At 44.3% G+C, this 25,799-nt stretch overlaps 2 protein-coding genes across 4 annotated transcripts in view; one reads left to right on the top strand and one right to left on the bottom strand.

The window, feature by feature from the left end:
• Positions 1-3,431: 3,431 nt before the first annotated feature.
• LOC147026089 (T-box transcription factor TBX4-like) overlaps positions 3,432-25,799 on the top strand; it is a 198,510-nt gene continuing 176,142 nt past the window's right edge. For 2 of the 3 annotated variants that reach the window (XM_085881136.1, XM_085881135.1), the window contains exons 1-2: positions 3,432-3,777; positions 3,874-4,089. The gene's annotated coding sequence lies outside the window, so the exon portion shown is untranslated. Of the gene's footprint in view, positions 3,778-3,873; positions 4,090-6,074; positions 6,110-25,799 lie in introns of those variants that run through there. The other variant, XM_085881137.1, reaches the window with a different exon arrangement.
• LOC147026092 (uncharacterized) overlaps positions 8,987-25,799 on the bottom strand; it is a 33,058-nt gene continuing 16,245 nt past the window's right edge. The window contains exon 4 of the mRNA XM_085881145.1: positions 8,987-15,336. Within this exon, the coding sequence (XP_085737271.1) occupies positions 15,253-15,336 (84 nt within the window). The 3' untranslated portion in view covers positions 8,987-15,252. The remainder of the gene's footprint in view (positions 15,337-25,799) is intronic.

Below are 25,799 nucleotides of genomic sequence, written 5' to 3'. Positions count from 1 at the left end.
GCTTTGCCTGTATACTCGAGTAGGTTCCATTTTCTCCTGTATTAGGGATCTATCAGAGGAAAATTGTGTGGTGGAACATGCACCGATGAGGCAGTGATTGTAAATCTTAGAGCAGAACAGGGTAAGGTTGTATTGCTTTCCATCTCCTGTACAGGTGAGAGCAGGTGGAGTACTTGATGTCACAGGACAGAAAGGTACTTATATGGATATCATCACAGGCCGATTGGCCAGAAGGCTGCCGGCCATGATGCTGCAGTGAGCTGTGGACCCCTGGAAAGGGGCGGAATGCTTTTGCGGGGGCTCGGCCCCCCACCTACATCGGAGTGGCGACCCGTCCAGGATTGTGCCCAATAGCCCAGGAGACTGCTTCGGCAGCACTGACGCTCTGTACAGATTATGGTCCCAATGGATGGATGGATGGCCCTCCACGCAGCGGGACAGTCAATGAGAGGGACCCGCCATGCATGAAGGTGGCCCCAGAGGGATGTAACAGCTCATGAGGATGCATGCGCACGGCAGATCTGACATCAAGGGCTGCTTCTTACAGGAAACCGACAGAGGACACAAGCCCCTGGTAGCCTCACAGGGCAGTGGAGTTGCTTCCCCTCATCTGGGAGTTTGCGTCTTCTCCTAGGGGGGATTGTCGAATCTGACAGGGGTTCTGGAATTTGGTTAGCCCAATGGCACCTGCATAGCCCCACTGAGTTGAGGCCTCTTCATCGCCATTTTCTCATCTTCAGACATGTACCATACACATCTGCACGACTACACCATAGTGTTGCGCCCAACACCAGACAGTGGCTGCCCAAGTCCCCGCCTGCCCCATTATTTGGTGTGTGTGCACATCAGGGTGTGAAGCCAGTAGTGGTGTATTATTTCTCTTGTATATAAGCACTTGTGCGAGCGACTCGTTTTTCATTATAGTTCCTGATTTGTTTCATCTATTATGTATTACCTTCGCCACCAAAGGTGGACGGAGGTTTTGTTTTCACCCCTGTCTGTCTGTTTGTCTGTCTGTCTGTCTGTCTGTCTGTCTGTCTGTCTGTCTGTGAGCAGGATATCTCAAAAAGTTATGGACGGATTCAGATCAAATTTGGTGGGCAGATTGGATGTGTGTGACAAGGACGACTTGATTCGCTTTTGGTGAAGATCCGAATCCAGATACGATCCTGTCATTTTATTAATGATTCTTCACCATTGAGAGATAGAGTTAAAAACAATATATAGCACGATACCTCAAAAAGTTTTGGATGGATTCAGCCGAAACTTGGTGGTGGACATGTTAGGGATGTGACGGAAACCAAATTGATTCGATTTTGGTGAAGATCCGGATACGGATCTGGACACAAACTTTTAAAAACAAACCTGGGCAGTGAAAAGTCAGCAGAGGCCAACAGGCCTAATGTGTTAGGCCCTCCAGACATTGCCTTTCTGAATGAGGAGGGAGTGGGGGTGGCAGACGGGGGCGACTGCCCTGAGCGCGAGATGGATGGGGCGACAAATGACACCCTCAACGAAACGTTTTCATCCTCCAATTGGTTGTAGTAGTGTGTGCCCGTACATGCGTGCCCGTATGTGCATGGCCGTACGTGGAAAAAAAATCTTTCAAATCGCGTGCCAGAAACAACAACCACACAGGCCGTTCCTTCGCTCTCACATGCCCGTACGTGCGTGGCCGTACGTGCAAAAAAAAAGAAGAAAAAAAGAAGAAGGATTGTGACGTCAATCGTGATGTCATAGCACCGTGTCCTGTCATTGGTTTGGTAAATAAATGGCCATAACTTGGGAACCCCTTGTCCGATTAATATCAAACCTTGAAAAGGCACATACTCCGGTCCCCAGCAATATACCTGGCAAGTTTCAATTAGATCGGACCAGTGGTTGTCAAGAAACAGCGGTCGCAGACATACAGACACACAGACAGACAGACACACACAGATTGCTGGAATTATAGATAGAGATAAATTGTATACTAGTGGGATATGCTTACACATTATAAGCAATAACGAACCATGCTTCCCCATTGTCTCGGGTCACTCACCTGCATTTGATTTTTCATTTATTTATTTTCATTTATTTATTTTCGTATGTTTATATTTTCATTGATGGAACCGCTTTCCCAAGGGTTGTGTGATTTTTAGATCCTCCTGGAAGATCTCCAAGTCTTACTCACGTTGTTGTTCTTGTGGACTTTTTTGTTTCACATCCTTCAGTTTTCATCGAAACTTCCTGAAACTTGGCATATATATGTAAAAATACCCTGTGCAGACAGTAACGATCTCCGATTTTGGAAATTCCTCCGAGAAAATCAATTATGACGTCAAAATATCTCTGCTAATGGAAATCGCCTTAAAAATTATCTCCGAAACTGGGCAAGCTTTTTGAATTTTGTTTGCGGGAATCGAACAGGGCATTAGCAGAGATGAATTACCGCACATACGATACATCACTATGACGTCATATCAATTTTTATGACGTCATTCCTATTTTTTGACATTTTTTTTGTTTCACAACCCAGAGTTTTCATTGGATCTTCGTAAAACTTGCCGTGTATATGCAGAAAGCCCACACGCAGGCAATAATCATCTCCGATTTTGGAAATTCTTCCTCGAAAAAAAAAAAGTTGACGTCATAATATCGCTGCTAATGGAAATCGCCTATACCATTATCTCCGAAACTAGGCAAGCCGTTTGAATTTTGTTTGCGCGAATCAAGCCGGGCATTAGCACAGATAATTTATCGCAAACCTGATGCATCACAATGACGTCATAGTCGTTTTTATGACGTCATCATTAAGAGGACGAGGATCTTCGCTCCTTCGAGCTTGTTTCCCGATGTATCGGCTTTGATGTTCGTGACCACGTGAAATTTCAGCTTTCCTCGTCACATTCAAGGTGCCGAACATTGATATGAGTGAGTGAGAATCCGTCGGCGGTTAGAACGAGCTTTAAACATTCGATAAAGCAACTTTTCCTCACGATTTACATTTTCAACTCCGTGGTGTGTGTGTGTGTGCGTGCGTGCGTGCGTGCGTGCGTGCGTGCGTGGTGCGTGCGTGCGTGTGTGTGTGTGTGTGTGTGTGTGTGTGTGTGTGTGTGTGTGTGTGTGTGTGTGTGTGTGTGTGTGTGTCTCAATCTGTCATGTTGATGTTTACAAACTCTTTGCATCCGGTTTAACATTTTTTTCCTAATTATTAATCACCTCGGAACCCGAAATAAATCCGTATGACGGTGTTAGTAATTACGGGGCTGCTTGTCCTGCTGCATGTACATCTCGTTATCTTGTTTCATGACGTAATTACCATGCAATCTGGAATGTGGAGATCGCCCAAAGCGGCCCAAGGGATGGAGGGCGACCATTATTGGACGTTTGCTTCGTCATGTCGCGTCACGTCACGTCACGCGTCACGTCACGTCACGCGTCACGTGTCACGCGTCACGTCGCGTCACGTCACGATCACGTGTCACGTTCGTTCTTTTACTTCCTTGTCTTCCTCTTCCTCTCTTTTCCTTTCGACGTCTTGGATTGTAATCTCCACTGTCCTATCCTTTCACCCTCTTTATAACGTGTACGTTCATCCGAGGATATCGGTGCAATCGGTGCTCTTTGTTCATTTTCTCTCCATCGCGGTTTGAGTTTCTTTCGGCCCACTCCGAGTGTACGCACGAGAAACGCCATGACGTGTGACGTGTGACGTGTGACGTGTGACGTGTGACGTATGACGTGTGACGTGTGACGTGACCAGGCGTGTGAGATGTCAGCTTGCACTCCAAAAAGGTAAACATGGTCATTCTTCCGGATTCTTTTCAGTTAATTATCCTCATCAACTCAGGAGATCATAACTAACTCTAAATCTATTCTCATGTTGAACAGCTTCCAGGGTTCTGCTGCTGAGCGAGCTGGGGAAGCCTGGAGCTCTTTCATCCCCCCCCACCCCCCGCCATTATAAATTCCTGACGATGCCATTGCCTGTTCGGTGCTATTTTTGACCTTGGAACCAAACGACCAATGGCTGCACATTTCAAAAATGGAAGCAAGAAGAAGAAGACGAAGAAGAAGCAGCTCTTGTTGAGCGGCCATACGTCGCAGGTAAAAATTGAGTGATTCTTTACCATTGAGTGCAAAATGTTTCAAAACGTTCAGTTGTGACAAAGCTTGATGGTTGAGTTGGGTAGGTGCCAAGAGCAAGCCTGTTAGATGTGGGTTGTCCGGATGTAGATCCGGCATATCGGTGGGATACAAAATATTCAGCGGAGATGCCAGCGGGTGAGGTTTGGGGGGGGGGGGCATATTTTATGTCGACATACATACATACATATTTATATATATATATATATATATATATATATATATATATATATATATATATATAATGATATACAGGTATGTATTGTTATGGTTCTCGTAACCGTATGCATACAACATACAGGTGTCCCAAGTCAGTGATTCCATTAGTTTTTTCGTGTAGATAGATCCCTTCCTTGTGTGAAGTGGGAAAGCACGGGGGTGCGTTGCGATGGGCTTTCAGTTTGGTTAATGAATCATTTTTTCCCCTTTTATTTAAACCACGATACCTTCATCTCGCTTGCCTCGCACCCTCGCCTCGCTTACCACAGCGTGACGAGCGCTGACCCACAGACTCGTTTTCCGAGTCGGAATCCTGACGTTCGCTGTGGCAGTTCCATCTCAGCTTCCACCTTCCCAAACCCAGACACGTGGTGTGGGCGGGCCTTGCCGGCCTTTGGTGAGACCCCGCCCGGGAAGGCGGACCGCATGAAGGCCCGGTCCAATCAAGATAAACAATGACGTCAGCTTCGCCATGGCTCCACCCCCTGGCTCCGTGATCTATAAAATACGAAGCAATCTTCAGGGTAGGGTGGTGTGGGATGAAAAGGAGTTCGTTGGAGTGGGAGAAGGATTGCAAGGTTGCAGTTGTTATTGACGGGGTCGTTGTGAAGGTGTTCCGCTGCTTGGCTCTGACCACGTCCCGCCTCGACAGCCCGCCTGGTGGTCCACGCACACCCGACCTCGACCGGGTCTCTTGCCTGGTCCTGTCGACTGCTCCATTTCTCGCCTCGGACTCCGTTCTCTCCACTTAAGCTCCTTGACGAACGCGATCTCCATACGTGCGGCTGTGGATCGAACCGCACGACCTTTGTCAGATGCAACATCACGGAGCATCCCTTTTCCCAGAATGCTCAGGTACCCTAAACTGTGACCTCAACTCCCTCCCTCCCTGGCTGCAGAAGACCTTTTTCCTTCCATTGGGTTTATTTTGTCTGAGTGTGTGGCGCCTGTCCGTTAGATAAGCCTGTCTAAGATCTTCACTGTTGTAATTATTGCTTTTATTTTTCTCGCGTCAAGTCTGCACTGTTTGCTTTTATAAGTTGCTTGCATAATTGTCGCACCACACCTCTCTCATCTTCCCCTGCGTAACACACCAATAAACCTTTTTCCTGTGCCACATGCTTTTCCTCGCCTATTGTAAATAAATGATTGTGGAAATGTTCCCAGCTCGTCTTTGTCTTTTCCTCCATTGGTCCAACATGGTTCGGATCTGAGTTTACCCGGGTCTTTATTCCCGATAATCCGTTCCTTCTTGGCAGTGCCGCTCGACTGCGTCCAATCCGGAAAGGTAGTTAGTAGTTGGTAGAGTGAACCGGTTCGGGCAAGGCGTACCGAGGGCGTGGTTCCCCGGTAGTTGAAACCGCGTGGTTAATTAGGTAACTTGGTTCTTGACAGGAGGACCCTACACCACGCGGTTGAGGTATTGGCGTACACGGTCGGTTAAGCGACCCGCCACGTCACAGAATTATCCGTGAGCGACAGCCTACAATTCCGGGGAGTCTGGTGGGAATCAACGTAGTTTCTTCCACCTAGTGGTCGTTCTCCGCCAGACCCCGGCCCGCAACAATATGTATATGCATACGATCCGTGCTTCCCCATTGTCTCGGGTCGCTCACCTGCATTTGATTTTTAATTTATTTATATTTTCATTTACAGATGTTGTCCGACAATTTTGTGATTTCCCCCCCCCCCCCCCCCAAATGTGTACCGGCTTCGATGTCCATCAGCATGCAAAATTACAGCTTTCTACGTCACCCGTAAGGTACCGATCTTTGATATTGGTCAATCAGTCAGTGGTTTGGAAGAGCTTTATATAATATACTAGGTGAATGCACCCGGCGCTGCCCGGGTTCTTTTTAAATGAATTTAATCTTCTATACATATGTCTGCCGCGAGCACAGTATCAGTTCCCTGTTGGGCCATGGCAGTCATAGGCTAAGGGGGTTGGTGAGGGGGAAACACATCCCCCCCACCCGGCCGAGGGGCCTTGCCACATAGCCTATAACCTTCCCTGGGCCCATCCTGACATTTTTTTGTTTCAGTGGTTAGCTCCTATCTTTTACCTTTCAGGAGATTAGCGCTGCAGACAAACAAACAAACAGACAAACAAAAACTTGAAATCATATGTTAGATATATTGTATATGGCGTTGGCCCCATGTCAATCGTCTGAACCTGAAAAATTAACGTTACGAAATCAGGTGATGACGTCATAAGTCGGAAGTACAATTCTTTTACATCAGGACACTCCCGGATACATGTTCTGTCAGCATGTGAAGTTTGGTGAGGATCAGTCCAGTACTTTTCGCGTGTATAGGTCACAGAGAAACACACAGCCACACAGACACACTTTCAACTTTATATATATAGATACATGTTTTTCAGTCAGTGAGTGGTTAGTATCCTGGAATGGCCTCCGTTCCCAGATTCTTTGAAGAAACAATGCTCCTGGCAGCTTACCAACACTGAGAGGTTTGAATATTTAACTTTATTTGAAAACACTCCGAATGTGACGGTAAAAACCATGCTTTCCACACAAAACCACACCCTTACGCCAGACAGGGAAGAGCAAAACCCCGCACCACTCCCAGTGGAGATGACACAACACATGGGTGGAGCATAAATGTACACGAGGTAAAACATGAATATGCAAGACAGCGGTGGAATATATATATATATATATATATATATATATATATATATATATATATATATATATATATATATATATATATATATATATATATATATATATATATATATATATATATATATATATATATATATATCCTGGTGTGTTGGCGCAGTGGTTAGGGCAGCGGCTTGGGATCCAAAAGGTCCTGAGTTCAAGCCCCGTTGGGCCACTCAATTAATACACCAGGGGGTTGACTCAGCCTGTCATCCTTCCGAGGTCGGCGAAATGAGTACCAGTGTACTGGGCCGGTGTATACCCCGGTTAAAATAGGTGTACCATATCCCTGTGTCGTAAGAGGCGACCAGGGTTGTGTCAGGAAGGGCATCCGGCGTAAAACATGTGCCAAATCACTATGCGGATCATACGGATGATCCGCTGTGGCAACCCCTAACGGGAGCAGCCGGAAGAAGAAGAAGAAGAAGAGAAATATATATATATATATATATATATATATATATATATATATATATATATATATATATATATATATATATATATATATATATATATACACATACAGGGGGCTGCAAAAGTAGGTATACAGTAATGAAAAACAAAATGTGTGCACAAAATGTATTTTATTGAGTATATAAGCATATCAATAATAAACAAATTTTAATGAATTCTAGTATTAAATGAATCCTAGCACCACTATTGTAATACTAGTATCATCCTTACTGTATACCTACTTTTGCAGCCCCCTGTGTGTATATAGCTATGTATATAGGTATACATATATATATATATATATATATATATATATATATATATATATATATATATATATATATATATATATATATATACACATTTTTCATTCAAACTTGGTTACATCACAGTTCGAATGAGCTTTATATATTAGATTAAACTCTTTTATTCCTCTTTTGTCCCATTTGTGGAACCATCTTCCAAAAACTATTTAATCCTCATTTTTCCTCCGAGGATTCAAGCAGGAGGTGCACTATACCGCCCTATGTCACCCCCATCATTTGCCAAGATTTTCTTTTCTTCCTCCATTAACTCAGCCTGTTCCAACCCTCTTAGTTTCAGGTTACTGTGTTGTCTCTCTCTCTCTCTCTCTCTCTCTCTCTCTCTCTCTCTCTCTCTCTCTCTCTCTCTCTCTCTCTCTCTCTCTCTCTCTCTCTCTGTGTGCGTCTCTCTGTGCGTCTCTCTGTGCGTCTCTCTGTGCGTCTCTCTGTGCGTCTCTCTGTGCGTCTCTCTGTGCGTCTCTCTGTGCGTCTCTCTGTGCGTCTCTCTGTGCGTCTCTCTGTGCGTCTCTCTGTGCGTCTCTCTGTGCGTCTCTCTGTGCGTCTCTCTGTGCGTCTCTCTGTGCGTCTCTCTGTGCGTCTCTCTGTGCGTCTCTCTGTGCGTCTCTCTGTGCGTCTCTCTGTGCGTCTCTCTGTGCGTCTCTCTGTGCGTCTCTCTGTGCGTCTCTCTGTGCGTCTCTCTGTGCGTCTCTCTGTGCGTCTCTCTGTGCGTCTCTCTGTGCGTCTCTCTGTGCGTCTCTCTGTGCGTCTCTCTGTGCGTCTCTCTGTGCGTCTCTCTGTGCGTCTCTCTGTGCGTCTCTCTGTGCGTCTCTCTGTGCGTCTCTCTGTGCGTCTCTCTGTGCGTCTCTCTGTGCGTCTCTCTGTGCGTCTCTCTGTGCGTCTCTCTGTGCGTCTCTCTGTGCGTCTCTCTGTGCGTCTCTCTGTGCGTCTCTCTGTGCGTCTCTCTGTGCGTCTCTCTGTGCGTCTCTCTGTGCGTCTCTCTGTGCGTCTCTCTGTGCGTCTCTCTGTGCGTCTCTCTGTGCGTCTCTCTGTGCGTCTCTCTCTCTCTCTCTCTCTCTCTCTCTCTCTCTCTCTCTCTCTCTCTCTCTCTCTCTCTCTCTCTCTCTCTCTCTCTCTCTCTCTCTCTCTCTCTCTCTCTCTCTCTCTCTCTCTCTCTCTCTCTCTCTCTCTCTCTCTCTCTCTCTCTCTCTCTCTCTCTCTCTCTCTCTCTCTCTCTCTCTCTCTCTCTCTCTCTCTCTCTCTCTCTCTCTTCCCTTGCTTATTGTGCCCAACTTTTCCCCCACTGTCCGTTTGTTGTTTTATTTTTAACCCTCTATCACCTCTCATCTTCCATGAGCCTCGATATCGTATTAACAAGAAAATAAAAATGATTGATTGATCTCCACACAGAGTCTTTCCTTGCAAAGTGTTGTGATCATAAATACAAAGTGGTTGTCCTTGTCATAATCCATGTCAAAAAAATATCTGAATTTTCTTGAGGTTGTTTTCCTTCGTGGGCAGACAGCTGAGAGACACACAAATCTGTTAAGAGAATGGATGAGGCAAAACTTCCCACTCCTATGAATCTGGTAGTTCATGGATGCTGTTTTTTTTCACTGTGCAGTATTAACATGGCAGAAGATTGATAGAACTTCCAGGATGACCTGGTGGAGACGTCTCATTTAAAGTCACCATTTATTTTACTTACACGAATACCTTTCACAATTTTTTAGGTCGTAGGTTGAAGACAGAAACCGCTCAGGGTAGTACTACCATTCTGACTTGGTATAGGATTGTTAAAGTGGTGCCCGGAACCATCTTACACTCTCCATGACAGGATTGCTGGTCTTACTTTCTGTCTCACTCAAACTATAACTTCCAGGCCAGATTTCATCTCTCTTTCTTGCAAACAAACATCAAACAAACATCATACACTTTTCATCGTACACTTTTATTACTTACTCATTTTCCCTTTTCACTTTACATTCTCTTTCTTTTATTTCTCTTTTCTCTCATTTCCCTCAGACAGCCTCCAATTATATATAAATATGATAAAGTCCAAAAAGTTAATGGCCCCTAGTTCCCTTCTTTATAGGGTGCGGACAATCTCTGGTGATCTGCCTGTCTCGGCTGCCAACGAGAGGGGGAGGGGGCTCAGGCAGTAGTAGTATCGGTCCCTCCCAAGACCCTTGCCTTTTTAACCAACGTGACAACTTTTCAATTAATATCACCAACTTCTGTGGTCTTTCTTCAAATCTTTCCTCTGTTGAACATCATGTAGCAAGCTCCTCTCCTAATGTCTTGCTTCTCTCAGAGACCCAATTATCACATGACGTTCTTGTTAATTCTTATAACATTTCGTACGACAACCTTCACTCACGATTCCACTTCAAAGGAGGAGTCTGCCTCGACTCCAACATCAACACTTCTGCTGTATGCCTTGTGGACCTCGAATCTCCAAACTTTGTCATCTGGCTTCAGACTTGTCTCCCGACCATCACTATCTTTCTCTGTTTCACTTACTGCTCTCCCAATTCTACAAACTTTATAGCTTTCTTTGACTATCTTAACTCTTGCCATGATGCCATGACATCCGAACACCCTCAAGCAGAATTTCTCTATCTTCAATGTACACCACAGGGAGTGGCTCAAATCTTCCCACACAGATGTTGGGGGGTTGAAGCTCTTACATTTTCCATTCTTAATGATTTGGAACAAATTATCACCCGCCCTACCCATATCCCAGATCGTGATGACCACACTACGAATACTTTGGATTTATTCTTCACTTCCAATCCATTGCATTCCAACTACACAATTTCACCTCCAATTGGTTCTTCTGACCACGATCTTGTGAACATCACTTTACTTACCACCACCACTTCTCCTTAAACTGCTCTGACGAAACGCCAGTGTTGGCATTTCAATAATGCTGACTGGACTGGTTTACGAAACTTCTTTTCTGACTTTCTCTGGAAAGACTACTGCCTCTTCTCGACTGAACGTATAGCTGAGGTTATTGTTGCAGGAATGGAGGCTTATATCCCCTTCTCTTTCAAATCTATCTCTCCGACCAATTATTGGTCCAATAATTCCTGCTCACTGGCTATTCGTGCAAGGGATGCCACATATCGGATATGGAAAAACTCTTCTTCCTCCGATTCGCATTCAGCTTTCATATCCACCAGAAATCATTGCAAACATGTTATTCGTGAGGCGAAGCATTTCTTTATTCAAAAGAAATGTGACAACATCTCATCTTCTTCCACTAATAGATCTTTCTGGTCCTTAGCTAAAAGTATCTCCAACAACTTCTGTCACTATCTTTCCTTCGCTTTTCCGTTCCGATGATACGATCGCCGTCTCTCCGACCGATAAAGCAACTCTTTTTGTTTCTCTTTTTTTTCCTCCAACTCCACACTGGATAACTCAAACATTCCATCTCCCTCTGATACTCCCTTCACCGATCCTATGTCCCTCCCTATAATCTCTTTTCATGCAGTCAAAAAAATACTCCTCTCTCTCTCTGGACTTAAGCAAGGCCTACGAGCAAGATGGCATTCCTCTCCGTGTCTTGAAGGAGTGTGCTTTAGAAGTTGCACCCGTGCTTGCTTGTTTATTTCGTTTTTGTTTAAAAACCCAAACCTTTCCTCTTACCTCGAAACATCCCTTAGTACAACCTATTTTAAAGAAGGGTGATCGTTCAAACCCTTCAAACTACTGTCCTATTGCTCTGACTTTAACTGTTTCCAAAGTCTTTCAACATCTTCTCAATTCCCATTTTCTCAAGCATCTTGAATCTCACAGTCTTCTATCTGATCACCAATATGACTTTCGCAAGGCAAGATCTACAGGTGATATCCTTTCTTGCATTATGAATGTCTGGGCCTCTATTTTGAGAGACATTGGGGAATCCTTTGTTGTCGGCCTTGATATCTCAAAACCCTTTGACAGAGTCTGGCGTCAGGGTCTGATATCCAAGCTTCCTTCTTTCAGCTTTCCTCCTTCACTCTGCTCTCTCATATCGCGCTTTCTCTCCGAATGCTCTATCTCCATAATTGTTGATGGTTCAACAGCTGTGTACCTCAGGATTCCGTTCTGTCTCCAACACTCTTCCTTCTTTTTATCAATGACCTTCTTCCACAAATAACCAGATGCACTCCCATGCTGATGACTCAACATTACCTTCCTCCATGTCTTTCCCATCTGCCCCATCTTCCCTCACTCGATCTACATCTCCTTTCATCACAGGCACCTCTTTAAATTCGGATTTGGACAAGATCTCCCAGTGGGGAAAATGTAATTAAGTTAAGTTTAATGCTTCAAAAACTCAATTTCTTCCCATATCTCTCTCTAAAACTCCTCTGAACTTTCCAATTTCCTTTGAAAGCAATACAATTATACCATGTGATACAATAAACCTTCTAGGTATTACTCTAACATCAAATTTATCCTGGAATCAACAGTTGCACAAACAGCTAAGTCTGCCTCGAAGAAATTAGGACTCCTGTTCAGATGTCCAAGATTCTTCTCCTCTGAACAGTTGCTCCAATTATATAAAGGATTGACTCGTCCTTGTATAGAGCACTGCTCTCACATCTGGGGAGGTTCCAGCTCCACATACTTACTGGCCAGAATTGAATCCAGTTATTCGACTTGTCAACTCCACCAATACATCCATTGGGACCATACTCTGTGCAGAGCGTTGCTGCTGCTTACGCAGTCTCCTTGACTATTGGGCACAATCCTGGACGGTTCGCCACTCCGACACAGTATACCAGCATGCTGGCACTCATTTTGCTGACCCCGGAAGGATGACAGGTCGAGTTAACCCCACCTGGTATTAATTCAACAGCTGAGCGGAATTTGAACTCAGGACCATAAGATCCCAAGCCCACCCCCCTGACCATTAAGCCAACACCAGGCATAACTCCACCAATGTGACCTCAAAACCTGACCTGCTCAAATTACACCACATAGTAGGCTCTCTTTCTCTTTTCTACAGATATTACTTTGGTTTCTGCTCACAAGAACTTTCTGCTTGTGAACCTCCACCATTAGTGAGACCAAGAAATACTCGAGAAGCCACCACATCACATGATTATTGTGTAGCCATTGGCAATTCAAAGGTGGGCCATTACGATGTTTGTTTCTTCCCTTCCACTGCCAAACTCTGGAACTCTTTACCTTCTCACATCTTCCCAAATACTTATGACCTTCCCCTTTATAAAAAGCAGACTTTTTTTTACTTTCTCAAAAACTCTTCGACTGTTCTCTCTTTTCTTACTTTTCTATCAATGCAGTTCTTTTATTTAAGGCTTGGCCTTGATGAGGACTATTTAGCCCGTGCCTTTAACATTATATATATATATATATATATATATATATATATATATATATATATATATATATATATATATATATATATATATATATAAAATCATTGAATATAACTACCAATTCCCAATCACCATTTTAAAGGGTGAAGGCATTAGCCAGTGTGTGATGTCCACAGTTGAGAGATGGTGCCAAGGTAATGTAATTTTACTCCACAAAGTCCCTTTTCCTTGTTTCGAGCTAAATACTGAAACAAGAGTTGAATTCTGGTGAAGCCAGTTTTTGGTGACCAAAGTTCAAACTTCCTTATTTAACTTCAGAGCCAAAGATTTCCATGATTGCTGTAAATAGACATTAAAAAAAAAACATTTATTTTAAAGATCAAGGCACCATCGATTTAAACAAGGGTGTTTTTTGTATTTGACCATAATTAGTATCACCCTGAAGGGGATGTGAGTGTGTGTCCGCATCTATGTATTTTCGCTTCAAAAAATGATTTTCCCTCCAAACGCTTGTCTGATTGATGCGAAACTTTAAGCATAGGAGGGACTCCCCATGGAGAACATTTTTTTTTAAACTCTGATGTCATAGGTCACATCTGTCATAGGTTTTATCCCTGTGTCGTAAGAGGCAACCAGGGTTGCGTCAGGAAGGGCATCCGGCGTAAAACATGTGCCAAATCACTATGCGGATCATACGGATGATCCGCTGTGGCGACCCCTAAAAGGGAGCAGCCGAAAGAAGAAGAAGAAGAAGAAGAAGAAGAGAAGTCATAGGTCACATGGTATGGCAGCCATATTGGATTAAAGGAAAAATTTGGACATCATCCTTATTTTCTCCGAAACCGCTCAACAAAAAATATTGAAACTTCGCATATGTCATAAAATCCCCATGGGCTATATAGGGTGAAAACGATGACATCGTCAGTGAAGTGGTATTCCAGACATCATTGGTTGAATCTAAATCCTTATTCGAAAAATCTGAAACTTCATATATATGATCTATGAATGATCTGAGTGAAGAATTAAATGTATGACATCATAAAGCACATGGTATGGCAGCAATATTGGATTAAAGGAAAAAAAAATTGGATATCATTTTCTCCGAAACCACTCAACAAAAAATATTGAAACCTTGCATATGTCATTAACTCCCCATGGGGTACATTGGATGATAATGATGACATCATTGGTGAAGTGGTATTCCAGCCTTAATTGGTTGAATTGAAATCCTCCAAAAATCTGAAATTTAATACATCTGATCAATGACATGATGTGAGTGAAGAATTAAATTTATGACGGTCATAACCCACGCCAAGAAAAAATGCGACATAATAGGGTGCATGGATGATACAGGTATGCAGGTCATAATGGCAGTGGGATATAATAGTAGCATGTTCAGTTAACGTTGGTATTATTGTTCGGAATGATCATTCAAGGCGAGATGATGCACTATACGAGTGCCATTCTAGTTGTACAAGCTATCATTTGTCGCAATAAAATAATACACCAAGCAGTTGCTCAAGGTCACAGGAGTGTTTGAAATGAAAAATTTGCCATTGATGGTGATAATAATAATAATAATAATAATAATAATAACTAAAATGGAACTTGGTAGAGCGCATACCTCCACCAGGCTGAACAGTTTACGTTTTGTAGCCCACCGAAAGGCTGGATCTGCATCCGGACCTGAACCAAAATCTAATCGGCTTGTTTTTGTCACCAACCTAAATCATCCACCAAGCAAAATAACCTGTCCACGACATTTTGAAATATCGTGCTACACATCGTTTTTGGCCCTATCTCTCACTGGTGAAGAATCACTTAAAAAATTCTAGTAGTCGGATCCAGATCCGGATCCTCAACAAAATCGAAACTTCTCCCTTGTAACACACCCAACCTGTCCACTAAAGTTCGTCCAAATCTGTCCATAACCTTTTGAGATATCCTGCTCACAGATGAACAAACAGACAGACAGGGGTGAAAACATAACCCCCATCCACTTTTGGTGCTGGAGGTAATAAGAATAAAAATAAGAATAAGAATAAATGGAAAACATTAACATCCTGTAAATGTGAAAAAATGCGTTCAGATTTTGAGTGACCATCGAGGAAACGAATTCTGTCAGCGTTAATGCCGAGATTCTCTCCATCTTCTCCTACCGAGGTCTGCTCGATCCAGCTGGGCGGTGGAGTCGAGTGGGAACGAGTAAACCTGAATGAAAAGGACAGAAGGATGGATTTGAGCCTTCATGATTAAAGAGTGTTTGACAGTCTATTATTGTCATTTCATATTCCCTCAACTCCACAGTTGCTTCAGCACAGTTGTATTGTCACAGCTTCCTGTAAACCAATCAATTGTCAGGTCACCAGGAGATGTTAAGGGAAGCGGAGAAGAGGCGACCACTGTCGATCAAAAATAATATAGCAGCCCGGTGATCAGAAGACCAATCAGATCTCAATGCATTCAAGTGTTAAGAAATTGAAAAGAAAAGATGTGTACGAATCAGGATTTGTAAATGCATTATGCATAATGCAAGACGATAGTTGGACAAATTAATTGAATAGTATCAAGTATTATCTTAAACAAAATGGACAATCAATTACCGAATCAAATTTGAGATGTCATTGTTAAATCTTTAGAATTTACTTCGTGGTTGGAAGTATGAAACAAAATCATCACAGGATGCATTCATACTTGAAAATAATTACAAGAGCTCATTAAATGGCTGAATAAGGGATGATATTGCTTGTGCAATCATACCTCGTGTTGATTTTTTTTTGTTTGTTTTTTACATCCTCGGTACGATCCAGGGATATGCAGTCATATATATATATATATATATATATATATATATATATATATATATATATATATATATATATATATATATATATATATATATATATATATATATATATATTGTTACGGATCTGGAAACCATAAGCATTCAACATACAGATGTCCCAAAAGTCAGTTATGTCGTTAAGTATGTGTGTATTCAGATCCCTTTCCTTTTGTCTAGTAGGAGAATCAAAGGCATGCGTTGCGATTTCATTTTAGTTAGGTTATTAAATCTTTACATCCTACGAACCCTCCAACAAGCCATCTAACAACCATCCCATCTGCATGACCCCTCGGAGCATCACGATCCACCACCAACCAGCTGCCTTCTCGCACCCTGACGTGCCAAGGCAAGATCACGCGGTTCCGGTTTCTCGGCTCCCACGAACGTTGTAATCTTTCACGACAACCTTTGCAACATTGATACTGTTGCTCGTCAAGTATGAACCCGCGTGGAAGAGTGGCTGGGGTTTCCCGGCAGGGGCCAAGGCCCCGCCCTGGAAAGGTATGCCATGGAACCCTGTCCAATAAAAGGCAGACAGCGAGGTGTGTTCACCAAGGCCCCTCCCCACTGAGGGAGGTCGATAAAATTCCCGAGCACTCTCTGAGGCGGGGGTCTTGGGGAGTTTTGGTGGGTTTTGGCTGTCACGAAGAGTTTTTGGTGGGTTTTAGCTGTCACAAAAGGGTTTTTGCTGTTACGAAGGGGTGTTCGAGGCGGTGAACGTGTCTCTGCTGGCTCTCTACAAGGAAGGAAAGGGTGACCCCGACGCCACCTCAGTGGACACAGGCCATTCACCACCCGAGCTCCGCCACGAACCTCGAGTCCCACACATGCGACTGGGGACCAAACCAGCGACCATTGTCAGGTGCCACAGCACTGAGTACCCCCTTTCTCCAACAGCCAGGTACCCAACCAAACTCTGACCCCCAGCATGTCTCTCTCCTCGGCTGTGAGTGTCCAATAAAGAACTCTGGGTTTCTTTTCATTTGTGTGTGCGTCTGCGTGTGGGCCCGTCTTTAAGTAGAACTGAATAAGTGTTTTTGGAACATTGTAAATACTTCTTGCATATTTGCGTTAAGTCTTGCTTTGTGTCTTCATTTACTGTAAATAAAACTTGTTAGAAATGCTCCCAGTCCGTTTCTGTCCCTTTTTGAATTGGTCCAGCATAGTTCGGATCTGAGTTTAGGCCAGGTTTTGTCCCTGATAATCCGTTAATTCCAGCCGGCACTGCTTTGGCAGTTTCTGCTCGGCTGCACCCGAACCGGAGTTGGTAGTCTGTAGTTGTAACTCTACCGCAGTCGGTAGAGTGACCCAGTTCGAGCAAGATGTGCCGAGGGCGTGGTTTCCCCGGTAGTCGAAATCGCGTAGTTAATTAGGTAAATTGGTTATAGACAAATAGACCCTACGCTATGCGGTTGAGATATTGGCGACCATGGTCGGTTAAACGACCCGCCGGCTCGCGGAGTTATCGTGCGATGGCTTACAATTCCGGGGAGTTTAGTGGGAGATGACGCAAACCTCCCCCACCTAGTGGTTGTTCTCGCCACCGACCCGGCTCACAACAATATTTATACGTGTAATATATGTATATATGTATATATATATATATATATATATATATATATATATATATATATATATATATATATATATATACATATCATATAATAGTATTTAACACATCCTTTTTTTTCATCGTACTTATCTCTTGCATATATCATAATAGTACTTGACTCACGCATTCATGGCTGGCAGGATGGCCTTGACCAAGAGGTATGCACACCTGCCTCTGAGTTCAGATCTCGACTCACAAACTGTCATCCTGGTGTCTCGCAGGCTGAACAAGGCATCAATGTGTGTGCCATCCCTCGGATTGACGTTAAACTGGGCGTCTTGTCTGCCAGCATTAGTTTCTGGAAGTTGAAGATCCGATAGTATCCTTAGCAAAGAGTTGGTGAACTATCACCTGGTACCTGAACATATGAAAAATTCCTGCCCTTTGTAATTTGTTCAGGATGCCAGGGCTTTGGGGGCATTACATCAGTGGGACAGCCACACCCTCAGCCAATGATGTGACCCACAGCCTTGTGCTGCATACGAAAGAAGAAGAAGAAGGAGAAGCTATGCAGTCAAAGTATTGTCAGTGGATGACAACTTTGTGAGCAGATACTGAACACGCTACATACAAAGTTACATTCGTGTATATATCTATATACATACAGTATATATTTGTTGTGGTGATGGAAATGAGCCCCGGTGTGGAGCATTCAACACGTAAAGGGATTCCTAATTTGATATGTCATGAGTACATGTTCTTCATCAAGTACCTTATCTTCAAATTAGGGATGAGGGAAAATGCATTGTGAGTGTAAGCATGTTCAATCCCCATTGTGATTACCCACTTTCTGGAAATTTCCCACTTTCCTTCCTTCCATCCATCCATCCATCCATCCATCCATCCCAATCCCTCACCCTTCCCCCTCTCAGACCTATCAAACCCTGTAAACCTCCCTTTTTCATTTAATGCATTCCATTCCATCACCTTCATGATTTCCTCCTTCAACCTTCCATTCCCTAATCTTAAGGGGCTGTCACACCTTTGACGTTTTAGCCAGCGTATGGCAAGGTCTCAAAATGTATGTAAAACGCTGGCATACGCTGAACTATTGATTTTTTTTTTAAGTTTTGGGTGAGTAATAACGTGTTGGACTTATACATAATGTATTAGTAACGTACACAGAACGTTTTAATCACGTATAGATAACTTGTAACAACGAATGCTGAGCGTGCTGTCGGCGTTCACAACCTATGCCCAACGATAGTCAAACTTATGCATAGCGCACGGCAGCGTATCGCCGACGATCACGTGGCGTAGGCTATTCATTGGCTGCGGCTCGACGATTCAAATCATAACCGCACAAGACATCGAAGTGTGAAGCCGCTGTCACACCTTGACGTTTTTGCCAGCGTATGCCGACGTATGAAAAATTTGCCCAACCAAGCTGGCACACGTCGAATACGTTATGGGTAAGTTTTGTATATGTTAAGAGCACCGTGGCATATGTCTTCATACGCCGATTACGTTGAGAAATTTTCAGCATGTTGAAAATTTCTCGACGTATGACACACATTCCGCATACGCTGGCATAAGTTGTACGCACGCTATGCGATCGTTGACACACGTCAACACACGTTACTTGTACGTTACTCATAAGTCGAAACACGTCGAGGTAATGGTTAGCGTCAGTGTTCCAGACTCCCTGCTTTTTTTTCTTTGCTATGACGGTGATGTTGACATTTCGATTTCTAGTGCGGTTATGATTTAAATCGTTGAGCGGCAGCCTATTAATTATATTATATTATAATATTCTGCTATTCTGCAATCGCCCACACTCTTTCAACAACTCTCCTTACCTCCTCCCTCCTCCCTTGTCCTACCCTCCCTCTCCCCTCCCATCCCCTGCACCCAAAGCCTCCTCCCCTCCCTCTTCATTAACAGTGTGGACCTCAAATATCTGGGGCCTTCGCTCAAACCTTTCAGATCTTTCCATACAGGTTGCCATGACAAACCAGACATAATCTGCCGAACAGAAACCTTCCTCCCTCAAGACGTCTCTGACTCCCAAGTATCTCTCCCTGGTTACTACCTCCTCCGGTATGACAGACCTGAGCCTCCTCCAGGTGGAGCAGTTGCTCTCTTCATCAAAGACTCCATTTCTCACTCTCCATGCACTGCCCTCACTCCCCCAGGAATACCTGTGGCTACGGCTTCCCCTCCACTCCCACCTCATGTTTATATGTGTACTGTACCGTCCACCAAACAATGATGACTCCATCTACACCTCACTATCCGAAAACATGGACCAACTTCTATGTTCTCATCCAAACTCTCTCTTACTCATATGTGGTGACTTCAATTGTCATCATGCCAGTTGGCTCAGTGGGAGTACCTTTCTCACCCGTCATGGCACTTCCGCAAAAGCTTTCTGCAACTCATTGGGACTGACTCAATTGGTCAATTTCCCAACCCGGATGTCAAATAATGGTACTCTATTTCTTCTGGATTTCATTGTGACAAATTTCCCTGAAAATACCTCCTGTTCTTTCTCCGCTCCAATCGGTTCTTCTTACCACATCCTTGTCAAAGTGGACATCTCTCTGGCTGTTATCAGAAAACCACCTCAACGCCGTCAAGTCTGGCATTTCACTCAAGCCAACTGGCAGGGTCTCCAAGCAGACATCAAACTTCTAGACTGGTCTCCCATCGCTACTTTCTCCAACATCAACTCATCCTGGGAATTCTTTGAAAGAAACTTGCTCTCCCTCATGCACAGATTTATCCCCTCTCGTCTTCAGTTGTCCGACCCTTCCTCCCGCCCATGGTTCACTGAAGCTTGTGGCGAGTCAGTTGACCTGAAACAACTTGCCTTTGCCTCATGGAAAGCAAACCCAACTGAGGGTAATCTCAGTTCCTTCCTTAAAACTCGGAACAAGTGTGTATCTACCCTCAGGAGAGCCAGAAAACAACATCTTTCGAAACTCAAGTCTGAACTCTCAAACCTCTCTCTCCCTCCTCCAAATCCTGGTGGCATCTAATCAAATGTGTTACTGGTGTATGTTCCCCCTCCATCCCCTCCCTTACCTCAAATAGCCGCACTGCTGATACCGCACGTGAAATGGCTGAATGTCTAAACTCGGTGTTTGCATCAAAATCTTGTGTCCAAAACCCATCGCTTTCTGTACCCACCTTACCCAGTCGCACCCAACTGTCCCTGGACTCTGTGTCCTTTTCTTCTGACAAAGTGGAAAGCTTGTTGTCAAACCTCGACTCAGATTCTGCAACCAGTCCAGACGGCATCAGCCCACGTGTCCTAAAAACCTGCTCTTCTGCTCTTGCTTACCCCCTCTCTGTTCTATTCACCCTTTCCTTTGCTCAGTCATCTGCCATCTGCTTGGAAATCAGCAAACATCACTGCCCTGCATAAAAAAGGTGCAAAAACAGATCCCTGCAACTACAGCCCAATCAGCCTTCTCCCAATCATCAGCAAGGTTATGGAATCCATCATCACTTCAGACATTAAATCCTTCCTCTTCTCCAATGGCTTGATTTCCGATCATCAATTTGGTTTCAGACCAGGTCACTCTTCCCTGGATATGCTGCTTCTGCTCTTCCAACTATGGATGGAGGTCCTCAATGTCAGACATGAAATCAGAGCCATGTCTCTGGACATATCGCATGCTTTTGACATGGTCTGGCACCCTGCCCTACTCAACAAAGAAAGCTCACCAAACTTTCTTCCTATGGTATCCAAGGCCATCTCCACTCATGGCTCGCAGACTTCCTCCACTGTCACAGTCAACGTGTGGCCCCAAATGGAGTTCTTTCATCCCTTCTTCCTGTCCAGGCTGGAGTTCCTCAAGCTCGTGTTCTGAGCCCTGTTCTTTCTCTGGTTTTCATCAATGATCTCTCCGACTCTCTGGAACATCCTCTTTATCTCTTTGCTGCTGACTCCACCCTCTGCCGTACCATCTGTCAACCCTCAGAACGGCAAGCAGCAGCTTCTTCGCTCACTGCAGATCTGGTTAAAATCACAAACTGGTCCAACACGAGGAACATGTCTTTCAATCCGGACATATCTCACACTCTCACTTTGTCTCTCCAAAAGGGCCGTTTGGAACCCCCCCCCCCCCCCTGCCATGATCTTTCCTGGGAAAGCCACATTTCCAACCTGGCCTCCAAAGCCAGTCGCCGACTGGGAATCCTCCGTCGTGCAAAGTCCTTCCTCGGCCCACCTGAGCTGACCACATACAAAGCTTTCGTCCGCAGCCTGATGGAGTACTGCTCTCCCCTCTGGGCTGGTGCTCCTGCCTCCCACCTTTCTCTGCTTCACACAGTGGAAACCAAGGCATTTCAGATCATTGGCATCTCCCGCAATGAGGCTGAGTCTTTGGGCCTCTCACTCTCTCACGGCAGGCAGGTCGCTGGCCTTTCTGTCGTCTACCATCTGCTCTCCGGTCTCGCCCTCGCTTTGTCTGTGATTTGTCCCCATCATATTTCCGCAGGATGCTCAAGGTCCGCCAACAACCCCCTTCTGGTAAAACTACCAAAATCACAAATCACTGCTCACCTTCACGCTTTCATTCCTCTTTCGCCTGCCTTTGGAAAATACTCCCTCACTCTGTCCAATCCCAGTCTTCCCTCTAGGCCTTAAAAACAGCTGTTCACCACCACCTTTTATTGTCTCCCATCCAAATTCTTGATCTTTTCTTCCCCTGTTAATCCACCCCAAACACCCCACCTTCAAAATCCCTGCTTTCCTTTCTGAAAGTCCCTGTAATGTCCATCTTGTAAACCCCATGTTCCCCACCCCATCCCTCTCCCTTCCACAGATCTCCTAATAACTCTGTTCCCCACTGTTTTGTCCTTCCCACTCCCGCCCCTCTTGTTTCATGCCCCCCTTGCTGTGCGTTGTGTGTTCGCTCTCATACGAGCCTCGACAAGGTATACAAAAATAAAATCCCCTCTAATCCTTTTCCAATCTTATCCTCCCCAGCACCTTCTGACACCACAACCACACCAACACCACAATTACACCAACACACACAGCCAGTTCTGCACTGCCATTGCAGGGGCCACGTGCAAGCCACATGGCGGACGCCAGGACTGCCTGGTTGGCGGGAGTGCACGGGGATTCAGAGACGAGTGGGCGGGGCTGCCTAGTCAATGATATCGCACTATGCCAATGGAGGGCCAGTGAGGATGCGACACAAGTGGGAAACAACCACCTTTACCCTCCCTGAAGCCCCGCCTCACCGATCACATATAAAAACGCCGAGATGCGCCGGCGCACGGGGTGTTTGACGTGCTGAGGAACCCATTACTGCCTGCCTTTCATGAGCTGTCTGTTGAATTGTGAGCTGCCAGTACAAATTTTGCCTCTGGTATAATTGCTGTTCTTGTGTGTCTTTGCCTGCCTGTAAATACATGCTTCGTATTTGGTAAACTGCTTAAAACATGCGTGGTTGTCGTTTTTCCTTCATTGGTTTGACGTAGCATACATAACAAATAGATGGGAAGTTGTGCCTCACTGATTTGCTCCATTAGAGTAGCCAGCACCCCACCGACAGTTTTGTTCGGCCGTACCACAATAAGTAGACGAGGTGGGATGTTGAGAGCATGGTTCCCCATCTGAGCATGGCTAAATCAATGGTTAGGTAATACGTGTCTTGGAGCGGGGATCCTGGCAGACTTAGGCTTCTCAGACTTAGTCTGTGGTTGTTCAGCAACCCATCGGGTTGCAGAGTTCTCCGTGGCTTGCAGCTTCATTGTCGGAGGTCAAGTAGCCGGTCCGAGCAACATCCTTGTGAATCCCGCGCTCATTCTGAAACCCGTAACAATATATTTGGCAGAGATAGTGCCGGTATAACAAATCGTCTTCTTTTATTTTATGACATGTTGCGATCAATAAAATTTCTTTCAAAAATTATAAAGTACATTTTCAAGAATGTGCCGCAACACATTGCCCACCGAATCTTGGCAGAGAATGGTAACGAGCAGGAGTGCCTGTTAGCTAATTTAATTGACCAATTAGTGAAAGTGAGATTTGGAAGTCCAGACCAAAACTTAAAACTTATTTGATCGGGCCTTTGTGTACCGTGCGTACTGTTCAGGTATACATATGTGCATTTTGCAGTTCTTTATATGTATACATTTCACTACTTGTGGAACTCTACAACACAGCTTACCCAGAGCTTCAAACAATTAGAGCAGGTATCTATCTATCTCTACTGTTTGAGTTTGAGTATCGGTTGTTCTGATCTGAACTCCTTCATGGCAGGAGAGAGTGAAACCATGAAACAGGTTAACTGTTCTCATCCCATCCCCATGATTCTGCACGGTGCACGTGGTCCACCAGCAACTCCTTTCTGATTAAACTGCCGAAATCTACAATCACTGCTCACCTCCACTCATTTGTTCTGTTGTTTTTTTCCTGGCCATGGAATCTACTTCCTTGAAACAGATTTCCACAGTCTTTTCATTCTCATTCCTCCATTTAGGTCTTCAAGACAGCTGTTCACCACCATCTTAGATCATCCCAAATTCAAAACCATCATCTTTTTACCCTCGTTAACACCCCCCCACCCCTCATCCCACCCCAATCCTCCTCCATCCAAATTTCCAGTTTTCCCTCCTTGGAGTTCCCCTCTGTATGCATCCTCTCCTGCCCCCCATTCCTCACCACACCCATTGTTTTGTCCAACTTTGCTTTCTACTCTGCTGTTGGCGTTCACCCCCCCCCCACTTTCTCTACAGTTCCTTTTCCCTCGTGTTATATCCTGATCCATTCAGTGTACTGGCTCTTCCACGAACCTCGACTATGTATACAAAAAAAAATAGTGGACTTACCTAATTATAGTAAAAATCCGGATTTTTTTTTTTTACCAAAACAGACACTTCGAAACTATATTATATTATGGTTTCACTGTTTGGTCAGGGCATGTGCCCCTTGAAACTCAGAACCAAATTATTGTTAAATCAGCACAACTTTTTACAAGTTTGGCAATCACATTGGTTATCTTGAAAACGTTTCAACTTTTTTCTTTCATCATGGAACAGGATGTTGCGCTGATGCTCTGCAAGCAGGCATTTTATAAGAAAGTAAACAACTTTTTTAGGCGAAATTAATCGGTGTGTCTAGTCTACTAGCAGTAGCACTCACTTGTGGACATCAAAAGTGCTGAGAGTTGTTCTGTGGCGAGAACCTGCAATATGCTACTGAATCCCTTGGCATCATGGTTGATTGCCATACTTCTGGAGAGATGCTTACTCTTTCTTGTGAGGTCCATGTAGTACTTACAGATCTTTCCTCAGGTATGAGCATGAATGTGAACAGAACATCATTTTAAGGGAGCTTTACTGATATAAAGCATCCAGCATGTCAACAAATGTTTTAGCATAGCTTACATAAGGTAGCTGGAAATAGGTAGACTATTTAATAATAAATTTTTTTGTCTTGGTATTATCAGCAACATTATATTACACTCTGCTCTGTTGGTCCTCCAGGTGGACTTTCGCCCAATCTGCAGCGACATCACTCCCCACCCCCCAATCACCACCCAACATTGTAACAGTTTGAGCTTAATTATGTCCTTACCTGTTTGCCTTTTTTAGTGAGTTATGCAAAAAAGATGAAATTTCATTCCACAATATCCAAAATAAACTACTTTATCATTTCATTAAGTAGTGAAGAGTCGTTGACATATTAGGTACGGAATAATAGCCCGACATATACCCCACCTCCCCCTCCCCCCCCCTAGCCACCACACACATCCCCTTTCCCTCAACTACTTTTACCCCTTTCATCCCCAATTCCTTATCTCACCTATTGTCTTTTCTTACTGAAGAGATGTTTTTATTATTTTACCATTCTGCACTCCTTTTTTTATATATACATAGTCGAGGCTCATGGAAGAGCTAGCTAGTACTAGTACACTCAACCGATCAGGATGTAACAGGGAAAAAGGAACAGTAGAGATAGGAGAGGGGGGGACACCAATGGTAGAATAGAAGGCCAAGATAGAGGCAGAGTTGGACAAACAATGAGTGTGGCGAGGAATGGGGCAAAAGAGAATGCATAAGGTGGACAACATGGATACAGAAAGAAACTCTGGAGGTAAAACTGTAAATTTGGAAGTAGGAGGGATTGGGGTGGATGGTGGGGGGTTAATGAGGGTATAAAACATCATAGTTTAGGATTGGGGACGATCTGAGATGGTCGTGAACAGCTGTCTTGAAGATCTGGAGAGAAGAATGAGATTGATATTTTGAACA

This window comes from Eptatretus burgeri, chromosome 5, assembly GCF_056783735.1.
Source record: "Eptatretus burgeri isolate ZD-2024b chromosome 5, Ebu_testis_v1, whole genome shotgun sequence".
Taxonomy (NCBI): Eukaryota; Metazoa; Chordata; class Myxini; order Myxiniformes; family Myxinidae; genus Eptatretus; species Eptatretus burgeri.
The sequence above is the reverse complement of the archived record's forward strand: the minus strand, read 5'-3'. Positions and strand labels throughout refer to the sequence as shown.